Source organism: Ipomoea triloba, chromosome 7 (assembly GCF_003576645.1).
Source record: "Ipomoea triloba cultivar NCNSP0323 chromosome 7, ASM357664v1".
NCBI lineage: Eukaryota > Viridiplantae > Streptophyta > Magnoliopsida > Solanales > Convolvulaceae > Ipomoea > Ipomoea triloba.
Window position 1 is genome coordinate 11,140,040 of NC_044922.1, and position 11,848 is coordinate 11,151,887.

Consider the following 11,848-nt stretch of genomic DNA (forward strand, 5'->3'; position numbering starts at 1 on the left):
GTATGGTATTTTTTGAGAGACAGAGGAAATGATTATAGTAGTACCAATTAGTGAGTAGATTCATCAGCATCAGATTTCATCATTTGTTAATGATTTGAATCATTTAGCTGCTTAGAGAAGTTTCATCATTAGTAGTATACATGATAGTTCATAGTATTCTGAACTTCATAGTAGCATTAATGGTACAAACATATGTTCTTATCATTCCAGCATATTAGAAAAAAAACTTCATCATCAGCATATTAGCAAAAGACTTGTCTTCATCATTAGCATAATATTCAGCAAAAGATTTCATCATCAACAGATCTTCAGTAGATCAACAAAAGAGTCAGAATTGAATTTGTTTCTCCCCCTTTTTTGCTCAAAAATTTCCTTCTGGAGTCTTTTCTTCTTCTTGCCTTTCTTCTCCTTGATTTTCTTCTTGACTGTTTTTTTCACGTGATCTTTGACCCACATAGTCAGATATTTCTTCAGTTTCTCCTTCTTTTTCCTCACTATTCCAGCTCTTTTCTTTTCTTTTCTTTTCTCTCTTTTTTTTGAACTATATTTGGCATAAGCCAATTTCGGATCTCAACTTTGAGAATCTGTTTCCATCTAGTGCTTTCGTAAAGATATCTGCCAATTGTTTGTCAGTACTGATATGTGTGAGAGATACGATTTCATCTTCAACTAGTTCCCTTATGAAGTGGTGTTTGATGTCAATGTGTTTGGTTCGTGAATGCTGAACAGGATTTTTGGAGATGTCTATTGCACTTTTGTTATCACAGTATATGGTCATTGTTGATTGGTGATCCCATAATCTTCTAACATTTGTTTCATCCACAATAGTTGTGTACAGCAACTTCCGGCAGCGATATATTCAGCCTCTGCTGTTGATAGGGATATTGAGCTCTGTTTTTTGCTTAACCAAGACACCAAATTTGTTCCAAGTAGGAAGCATCCTCCTGATGTGCTTTTTCTATCATCCATATTTCCCGCCCAGTCTGCATCGCAGTATGCAGATAGGTGTTGGTTTGTGTCAAAAGAATACCATATACCTAGATCAATGGTCCCTTTTACATATTTGATGACTCTTTTTACAGCTTTTAGATGTGTTTCCATGGGATTGGCTTGATATCTGGCACATATCCCTACCCCAAAACTTAAATCTTGTCTGCTCGCTGTTAAATAGAGTAGGCCCCCTATCATGCTTCGATACAAAGTCTATTCCACCTTCTTCCCTTCTGGATCTTTAGAGATCCTCTCTGTTGTTGGAACAGGTGTTTTAACAACTTTGCTTTTATTCAATCCGAATCTTTTGACAAGATTTCTTGCATATTTGCTTTGTGAGACAAAGATTCCATTTTCTAATTGCTTAACCTGTAACCCCAGAAAGTAGCTTAGTTCACCAACCATACTCATCTCAAATTCTCCTTCCATATCTGTAATGAATTGGTTCTTGTAGCAGCTTTGTGTTGATCCAAAAACTATATCGTCAACGTAGATTTGTGCAATCATGATATCTTTCTTATGAGTTTTTACAAATAGTGTCTTGTCTACACTCCCTCTTTGGTAACCTTTATTCAGCAAGAATTGAGTTAATCGCTCATACCAAGCTCGTGGAGCTTGTTTTAAACCATATAGTGCCTTTTTGAGCTTGTAGACATGTTCAGGATGATATGGATCTTCAAAACCTTTTGGTTGGGCTACATAGACTTCTTCTTTTAGGTACCCATTCAGAAATGCGGTTTTTACATCCATTTGATACAGTTTTATTTTTAGGATGCATGCTACGGCTATTAGAAGCCGTATGGACTCAATTCTAGCTACTGGTGCAAAAGTTTCTTCAAAGTCTGTTCCTTCGACTTGTGTGTAGCCTTGGGCTACTAGTCTGGCTTTGTTCCTTACTATGTTTCCTTGTTCATCTGTTTTGTTTTTATAGACCCATTTTGTTCCGATGATGTTGACATCTTGTGGTTTGGTGACTAATTCCCATACCCCATTTCTTTCAAACTGTTGTAATTCCTCCTACATGGCTTCTATCCAAAATTCATCTAACAATGCTTCATTGGTCATGGCTTCTATCCAAAATTCATCTAACAATGCTTCATTGGTGTTGGCTTCTATCCAAAATTCATCTAACAATGCTTCATTGGTGTTCTTTTCTATCCAAAATTCATCTAACAATGCTTCATTGGTGTTCTTTGGTTCGATTTTTGATGTATAGCAAAGATCTCCTTCATTCTTTGGTTCGATTTTTGATGTATAGCAAAGATCTCCTTCAGACTTTGGTTCGATTTTTGATGTATAGCAAAGATCTCCTTCAGACATCTTGAGGTAGTCTCTCTTTTTCCCTCTAGTCCTTATTCCATCTTCTAGATCTCTAATGATATTTTCGAGGGGGTGATTTTTCTGAGTTTTTGATTTTGGTATGAGAGGCTGTTTTTTAGTTTCTTCATCCTCATCTTCTGATTTGGTCTCTGTTTCTGTTTTTTCTGTAGGGGTATTCATTGATGGTGGAACTGTTGTTTCAACAATTTCTGAGTAATCATCATTATCAGTGTTTTCTTCTGAATATTCATCGCTGATGGTTACATTTATGGATTCCATCACACTGTTTGTCCTGAGATTAAACACACGAAAGGCCCGACTGTTTTTGATGAGTATCCTAGGAAGATTCCTTGGTCACCTTTGATGTCGAATTTTCCTAAGGATTCTCTGTCTCTTAGTATGTAGCAGTTGCTACCAAATACATGTGTGTGTTTTAGATTTGGTGTCCTACCTTTCCAAATTTGGTAGGGTGTCATGTTTGTTTCTTTCCGTATGTATACTCGATTTATCAAGTAACATGCGGTGTTTACAGCCTCTGCCCAAAACTTTGGTGATATTCTTTTGTGATTTAGTAGGACCATTGCCATTTCTTGTATGGTCCGATTTTTCCGCTCAACTACCCCATTTTGTTGCGGTGTTTTGGGAGCTGAGAATTCGTGATGGATTCCATTCTCGTCACAATATGTTTTGAATTGTGAGTTTTCAAATTCTCTTCCATGATCACTTTTTAACCGGATGATTTTTCCCACCTTTTGATCCTTTTCATTTTGTATTTTGTTGATGAGGATTTTGAAGGCGTTGAATGTTTCTGATTTGTCTCTGAGGAAGTTTACCCATGTATATCGTGAGAAATCATCAACGGTTACATGAACATACCGTTTTCCTCCTATGCTTTCTGTTTGAGTGGGTCCAAAGAGGTCCATATGGAGAAGTTCCATAATTCTTGAAGTGTGAATTCCTGGTGTTCTTTTGTGGCTACTTCTTGTCATTTTGTTTTCAAGACATGTATCACATTTTCTATTTTCATCAATGTCCAGTTTTGGAACACCTCGGTATGCTCCCCTTTTTAGTCCCTTTTTCATATCATGAAAATTTATATGCCCCATACGTTGATGCCACAGAAGTGTTTGATTGATAGTGACTTGGTTGCAGGTTAAATGGCTATCCCATGTGTAGCATTTATTCGAGGACCTTTTTCCTATCATGACGCATTCATGTCCTTGGTTGTACACTTTGCAATTTTCTTTTGAGAATTCTACCCTTAGTTCATCTTCACACAACTGACTTATACTGATAAGGTTTGCTTTTAAGCCTTGTACCAGGAAGACTCTTGATAATCTGGGGAGACCATGGACATTTAGTGTTCCGCTAGCAATGATTTGCCCCCTTTCTCCATCTCCAAAGGTTACATGTCCTTCACTTTTGTAATGGATGTCCTCTAGATTGTTTGGGTTTCCGGTCATGTGTCTTGAACATCCACTGTCGAAGTACCAAACACTTGTTTCTTTGCTGATTTTTGAAGTATAGGCTGTGACTGGTGTTTGATTTTTTCTGACCTAGACTCTTTGGGCTGGTTTTTGTTCTTGTTTTGCCCAGATTCTGTTATGGAGATCATTTTGTCTTTTGTAGCAGTGTGCCTTGATGTGTCCCAATCTGTGACAGTAGTAACATCTGATTCTTCTACGGTGTTGAAAGTGATGTTGTAACACTTCTCTGTTTTCGACTGCAGAATCTTTCCTTGTTGCTAAGTTTGATTGTTCTGCATTTTCAGTTAGTCTTCTTATTTCCTATAGCAACTTGTCTTCCTCTTTTAGTGATTTCATTAACTTTNACTTGTCTTCCTCTTTTAGTGATTTCATTAACTTTTCTTGGGTTTCTTTGTGAAGAAGTATTTCATTTTCCTTTTCACTTTTAAGGAAGTGATTTTCTTGCATGAGATTTAAGTTTACTTTGATGATTTCTTATAGGAGTTTAATAGATCTTGCATGTCCTCCTTTGATTCATCATCGCCTTCATGATTTGTGAAAAAGGCCACAAAATTTGTGTTGTTTTCTTCTTCACTATCTGAGTCATCACTCAAGGTTGTTACATATGTTTTGTTCTTCCTCCTTAGGTAATTTGGACATTCTAACTGAATATGTCCATATCCCTTGCACTCATAGCACTGTATTCCATCAAGGTTTGGATTCCCTTTCTTCTTGGAATTGACGGATTGGTTTTGTGCAAATGATGGACTCCCTTGATTATTTGAGAAACTCTTGTTCTTATTTCTGAATTTGTTAAATTTCTTGAGAACTCTGTTGAAGTTTTTTGTCAACAAAGCAATGGATTCTTCCATTTTTTCAATATCTTCATCTGAGTTGGTGTCTTGTTTTGATTGAAGGGCTATTCCTTTGCCATTAGGCTTTTTGTTTTGCAGCATCTCAAGCTCATATGTTTTAAGGTTTCCCATTAGATCACTTAACTTGCAGGTATTGAGATCTTTGCTTTCTTGAATAGCTGTTACTTTCATCATAAATCTTTCTGGTAATGATCGCAATACCTTTTTTACTAACCTGTTTTCAGGAATGGGTTCCCCTAAGTTATAGGCTTCCCCAGCAATTTCTAGTATTCTTCCATTAAATTGTGTGATATCTTCTTCTTTCTCCATCTTCAGATTTTCAAACTGAGTTTGGACCATTTGTAGTTTTGATTGTTTGACTGTTGAATTTCCTTCATGATGATCACACAATATATCCCATGTTGTTTTTGCTACATTTGTGGCAGCGATTAGTTTGAATGTTTCTTCACTCACGGCTCCGTAGATGGCATTCATAGCTTTTGAGTTATAGTCGAACTCTTTGAGTTCTTCTTCGCTCCAATCAGCACGACCTTTTGCTTTGTTATTGTCATCAAGGGGATGTTTCAATTCGTTTTCAACAACCCTCCATACTCTTTCTCCTTGTGCTAATATGTAGATTTTCATTCTAGCTTTCCAATAAGAATAGTTTGTACCACTTAGGGCTGGTGGCCTGTTATTTGATAGTCCTTCTCTGGGAAACTCCATTAGGATCCTGCTAATGCCAATTGAACAATGTAATGCGCAGCACACAGAGATGTTAAAACAATAGTTGTAACACAAGAGACTTGATAATGCAGTTTAGGAAAAACCCTATTCTGCGAGGCACTTCTCAGTCTTGAGAATTTGCCTAAATCCACTGAAAGCTTAATATTCAAAGTACATAGTTTTGGGACCAGAAATTACACAATAGATTGATCTTCTCCTATCTAATCTATTGTAACCTAAACACATGTACTACTTTCTAGGGGAATTTAGAATCCTCTCAAACTCTCTTATGCCTCACAATATTAGCTAGGGAATTCGTGAATGGTGTAATGGTGAGAGCTTCTTTAAATAGCCAACTAATCAGAACCAAAACAGTATTGGTGTTATTCCTAGTTTGTTTGGGATTTGATTTCTAATCTTGGTGTACTCCTTTTTCTGACTTGANACTTGTCTTCCTCTTTTAGTGATTTCATTAACTTTTCTTGGGTTTCTTTGTGAAGAAGTATTTCATTTTCCTTTTCACTTTTAAGGAAGTGATTTTCTTGCATGAGATTTAAGTTTACTTTGATGATTTCTTATAGGAGTTTAATAGATCTTGCATGTCCTCCTTTGATTCATCATCGCCTTCATGATTTGTGAAAAAGGCCACAAAATTTGTGTTGTTTTCTTCTTCACTATCTGAGTCATCACTCAAGGTTGTTACATATGTTTTGTTCTTCCTCCTTAGGTAATTTGGACATTCTAACTGAATATGTCCATATCCCTTGCACTCATAGCACTGTATTCCATCAAGGTTTGGATTCCCTTTCTTCTTGGAATTGACGGATTGGTTTTGTGCAAATGATGGACTCCCTTGATTATTTGAGAAACTCTTGTTCTTATTTCTGAATTTGTTAAATTTCTTGAGAACTCTGTTGAAGTTTTTTGTCAACAAAGCAATGGATTCTTCCATTTTTTCAATATCTTCATCTGAGTTGGTGTCTTGTTTTGATTGAAGGGCTATTCCTTTGCCATTAGGCTTTTTGTTTTGCAGCATCTCAAGCTCATATGTTTTAAGGTTTCCCATTAGATCACTTAACTTGCAGGTATTGAGATCTTTGCTTTCTTGAATAGCTGTTACTTTCATCATAAATCTTTCTGGTAATGATCGCAATACCTTTTTTACTAACCTGTTTTCAGGAATGGGTTCCCCTAAGTTATAGGCTTCCCCAGCAATTTCTAGTATTCTTCCATTAAATTGTGTGATATCTTCTTCTTTCTCCATCTTCAGATTTTCAAACTGAGTTTGGACCATTTGTAGTTTTGATTGTTTGACTGTTGAATTTCCTTCATGATGATCACACAATATATCCCATGTTGTTTTTGCTACATTTGTGGCAGCGATTAGTTTGAATGTTTCTTCACTCACGGCTCCGTAGATGGCATTCATAGCTTTTGAGTTATAGTCGAACTCTTTGAGTTCTTCTTCGCTCCAATCAGCACGACCTTTTGCTTTGTTATTGTCATCAAGGGGATGTTTCAATTCGTTTTCAACAACCCTCCATACTCTTTCTCCTTGTGCTAATATGTAGATTTTCATTCTAGCTTTCCAATAAGAATAGTTTGTACCACTTAGGGCTGGTGGCCTGTTATTTGATAGTCCTTCTCTGGGAAACTCCATTAGGATCCTGCTAATGCCAATTGAACAATGTAATGCGCAGCACACAGAGATGTTAAAACAATAGTTGTAACACAAGAGACTTGATAATGCAGTTTAGGAAAAACCCTATTCTGCGAGGCACTTCTCAGTCTTGAGAATTTGCCTAAATCCACTGAAAGCTTAATATTCAAAGTACATAGTTTTGGGACCAGAAATTACACAATAGATTGATCTTCTCCTATCTAATCTATTGTAACCTAAACACATGTACTACTTTCTAGGGGAATTTAGAATCCTCTCAAACTCTCTTATGCCTCACAATATTAGCTAGGGAATTCGTGAATGGTGTAATGGTGAGAGCTTCTTTAAATAGCCAACTAATCAGAACCAAAACAGTATTGGTGTTATTCCTAGTTTGTTTGGGATTTGATTTCTAATCTTGGTGTACTCCTTTTTCTGACTTGAATTGAATTTCTTTTTGCCAAACAATTGTGATCAACCTTTTGATTCAACAAATACTACTTTTAATTTGAATTTTTCTAAGTGTTCTTAATTCTCTTTTGAGTAACATTGTCATTGTCTTCATCTTTACTATTTGTTATCTTCATTTTTGTTGGTAGTGTGTTATTTGCAATTCGGTAATTGTTGGTAGCATAGATGACAACGTCATGCAATAAGATTATGATATAGGAGCTATGAATTTTCCTTTAGGTGTTCTGCTTGGGGTTCATTTGGTTCAACCATTATTTTTGAATGAGTTATTGTGGATAAAGAAATCTCTAGTTTAAGAAAAAAGATTAAATAAATTAATAAAAATTTGAAATTTTAAAATATTATGTATTCCAAAGATATTAAAAGGTATTTTCTCGCTTCAATTTGCTGGGTAATGGGTTATTTGAGTACTTTCATTGTCAACAAATCCCCCATGTAGTTAATATGATTGGTTTCCAACTATTCTTTTTTATTTTTTCATGGTATTAAAGAAATACATATGTATCATTTTTTGGTGTAACTACTAATTTATTTAATTCAATAAGAGTAAAATAGAGTGATTCCGCTTCAATTTGTTGGGTTATTATTTGAGTACTCTCTTTGTCAACCAATCCCCAAGTAGTTAATATAATTAGCTTCAAATTATTTTAAATTTTTTTCATAGTATTAATAAAATACTTGGTAAATAAATATATAACATTATTTTGTACTCTAACTTTGATATTTAATTACAAGATATTGTAAAAATAAGATAATGGACAATGTAATGAATATCAATTGATAAATTTGAATGTAAAGAATCTTTTGCATGTGAGCAAATAAAGACAGTATAACTAATGAAATTATTTCTCTTATTTAATTTAATTTTTTGATAATGAATAATTTTTTCAAATAAAGGTATTGTAGACATATAATTCTAATTTTTTTTTGAAAACACACATAATTCTAAATTAAAGAAATACATATGTATCATTTTTTGTTGTAGATACTAATTTATTTAATTTAATAAGAGTAAAATAGAGTAAGAAACTTAATTATGTCAAATTTGATTGAGATTAGGTTCGAACCTAAGACCTTTCTTATAGAAATTAATGGTAAGTTAAAAGTTAACGGAATATTAACGGAGAAGATAATATTTAACGGAAAACTTAACGGATAATCATAAAAGTAAGGTTAAATTAGGTAATCTCTATTAATAATATTAATCTGAATTATCTTAACCATCTATTTGATTAAATAATTCATCTGAACCATCCATTTGATTAAATAATTTGACTGCCATTTTTTCTACCCATTTTAGGCTTAACTCTCTTTGGCTCTTATTAGTATAGTAGATAATGGTTACTTAACAAGGGTAAAGTTGAAATATTTCAAGATAATCTTAGATTGCCTAAGAAAATGGAGGTAATCACATTACCTTGAAATATTACCGCCATATCAGCTTTGAGGTAATATAACATTACCAAGTAATCTCATAGCTTGAACCAAACAAGGTAATATAACATTACCAGACTCACATTACCTAGGTAATGTGAGATTACCTGAACCAAACGCCCCCGAAGGGTATAGCGACGCTAACTGGATATCGGATATTAAGGACTCTACACAAGTGGCTATGTGTTTACACTAGCCGGTGCAATCGTTGCATGGAAATCTTCTAAACAGACCGTGATAGTTAGATCCACGATGGAATCTGAGCTGATAGCCTTGGACAAATGTTGTGAAGAGGCTGAATGGCTATGCCATTTTCTAGAAGATATCCTTAATTGGGAAAGACCTGTACCTCTAATTTGTGTGCACTGTGATAGTCAGGCCACACTTGGACGAGTACGGAGTCATATGTATAATGGTAAGTTTAGACATATACGTCGTAGACATAATACCATTAGACAACTTCTCACAACAGGTGTTGTCTCGGTTGACTACGTGAAGTCAAAAGACAATATAGCGGATCCGCTAACCAAAGGGTTGAGCAAAGAAGTTGTGGAGAAGCTTACACGAGGAATGGGTATAAAGCCCTTGGTATAAAAAGTCCTATAGTGGATACTTGACCTAGCTGGCACCTAGGTTCAATGGGATAACTAAATTATAAAACGGAGCGTGTCACTGGGCTCTCGGACTTCCTACTATTCCTCGTTAAGAACAGCGGCTCCTGCACGAGGTTAGCATGTTGATGCTTTAATGATTCGATTGTCATCTGACATATGCTGTGGATGCAATGTCGATGGACATATATTGAGTTGCGAGAAACTCGAGAAAGAATCACCTATGTGAGAGAGAAGTGAGGGTCGCTTCAAAGGAGAATTGAACAGGGCTCAATTCTTTAGAAACTCTTGCAGAACCAGGAATGGTGACCCACGACAAAAATGGGCACAGTCATAAGAACAGAGCACGGTTGGGAGGTTCCTGCGTGAGATATACCATCGTCTACACAAACGGCAGTCGGTTCAGAGACATCGCGTTCTACCGTACAGCTAGTAGAGTAAATGTATCTTCACGAGGGAAGGTTGAAAGGGTAACACCTACCTATCCTATGCAGGGATCGACCGTTGAACACAGTTGTTTCCGATTTCAAAAACAGCCCCGAAAATCAATTTTCATTCATGTGGGGATTGTTGGAAAAATAGCATAAAATGACATTTTTAGTGGCTATTTTGTGGTACAAATATATGTGGGGTCCACTTCTGATACAGAACAACAAACAAAAGATAGTTGGAAAGGAAATAGAACACTCTGTAACTCAAACTCATAAGTTTCAAATGATATTCAATCCCCATCACATCAGATAAAACATGCTTAAATAGGATACAAAGGGAAATATGAAAAGCAACTGGAATTAAAAGCTTGAAAATGAAGAGACAGAAAATTAATGCAAAATACATGAACCAAGAGTAATTAAAGATATCCCAAGTTCCCAAGTCTGCTTCTAGCCGCCAACCATTGAGCTTTCATGCATGCATGCTTACAATATTTGAATTCCTTATCCATGTTCTCCATCATTCTCCCCAGGTTGTGAAAGACTCGCCCTCGAGTCATCGGGATATAACGGAACATCTACTGAGTGGTACTTGAAAATGTCAGCAACATTGAATGTTTTGGAAATTTTCCACTCATCTGGTAAATCAATAATGTAAGCATTATCATTGATTTTCTTAATAATCTTAAAAGGGCCATATTTCTTGGGACTTAACTTGTGGAATGTTCCTGCAGGTACTCTTTCCTTTCGGATGAAGACCATAACCTCATCTCCTACTGCAAATACTTGGCGGCGGCGACGTTTGTCAGCTTGAGCTTTATTTTTGGCATTGGTGGAATTCAGTCTGGCTTTTACTTCTTCTTGAATCTCAGTAACCTACTTTACAAAATTTTTAGCCTTTGAACTCCCATAGTCTAACTTTAAACTCTCATTCTCATTTTGTGGAAGTCGAAGTAAATCAACTGCATGCATGGGTTGCTTTCGGTAGACAACAGAGAACGGTGAATGTCCAATGGCATAATGTACACTGCTATTATAGGCAAACTCCGCTTGAGCCAAAGCAAAATCCCATTGTTTAATATGTTCACCACAAATACAACGTATGAGATTTCCCAGGGAGCGATTTGTTACCTCAGTTTGACCGTCTGTCTGTGGGTGTGCCGAGCTGCTGAATTTAAGACTAGCATCAAATCTTTTCCACAAGGTTGTCCAAAAATGTGATAGAAACTTTGAATCCCGATCAGAAGTAATGGATTTTGGAACTCCATGGAGGCGAACAATCTCCTGAAAGAATAATCGAGCAATGTGAACGGCATCAGATGTCTTTTTGTAGGGGATGAAGTGTGCCATTTTTGAGAATCGATCCACAACCACAAAGACAGAATCTACACCACGTTGTGTTCTTGGAAGTCCAAGAACAAAGTCCATAGATAAATCTTCCCATATATCTTCTGGAACTGGTAGAGGCATGTACAACCCCGTATTCTAGGAATGTCCTTTTGCTCTTTGACAAACAATGCAACGTTTCACAAACAGTCCTACGTCTCTCTTTAGTTGAGGCCAGTAAAATCTCTCTTCAAGACTGGCAATTGTATTATCTCGACCAAAATGACCTGCTAAACCACCTGCATGCAAATCCCTGATAAATTTTTCTCTTAGAGAGGTTCTAGGAATACACAACTTTGTTCCTTTGAAAAGATATCCTTCAGACACATGAAAGTCCAGTAATAGAGCATGAAGTTGAACTTGCTCCCAAATTCGCTTGAAATCCTGATCCTCAACATATAAATCCTTGAGCTGGTCAAACCCAATAACCTCCCCTTGCATGATTACCAACAAATTTCTCCTGCGACTAAGAGCATCTGCTGCCCGATTCAAGGCGCCA

The 11,848-nt window shown here is 36.1% G+C and overlaps 2 protein-coding genes across 2 annotated transcripts; both read right to left on the reverse strand.

Moving 5' to 3' along the window:
* Positions 1-4,255: 4,255 nt before the first annotated feature.
* LOC116024111 lies at positions 4,256-7,016 on the reverse strand. Its single transcript, XM_031265014.1, has 4 exons — positions 6,526-7,016; positions 5,920-6,240; positions 4,866-5,363; positions 4,256-4,580 (listed from the first exon to the last, which is right to left on the reverse strand). The coding sequence occupies exons 1-4, from the start codon at positions 7,014-7,016 to the stop codon at positions 4,256-4,258; spliced, it is 1,635 nt and encodes a 544-aa protein (XP_031120874.1).
* Positions 7,017-11,448: 4,432 nt separating this feature from the next.
* LOC116024112 lies at positions 11,449-11,790 on the reverse strand. The gene has a single exon (XM_031265015.1). It carries the CDS (start codon positions 11,788-11,790, stop codon positions 11,449-11,451), a length of 342 nt encoding a protein of 113 aa, XP_031120875.1.
* Positions 11,791-11,848: the final 58 nt, after the last annotated feature.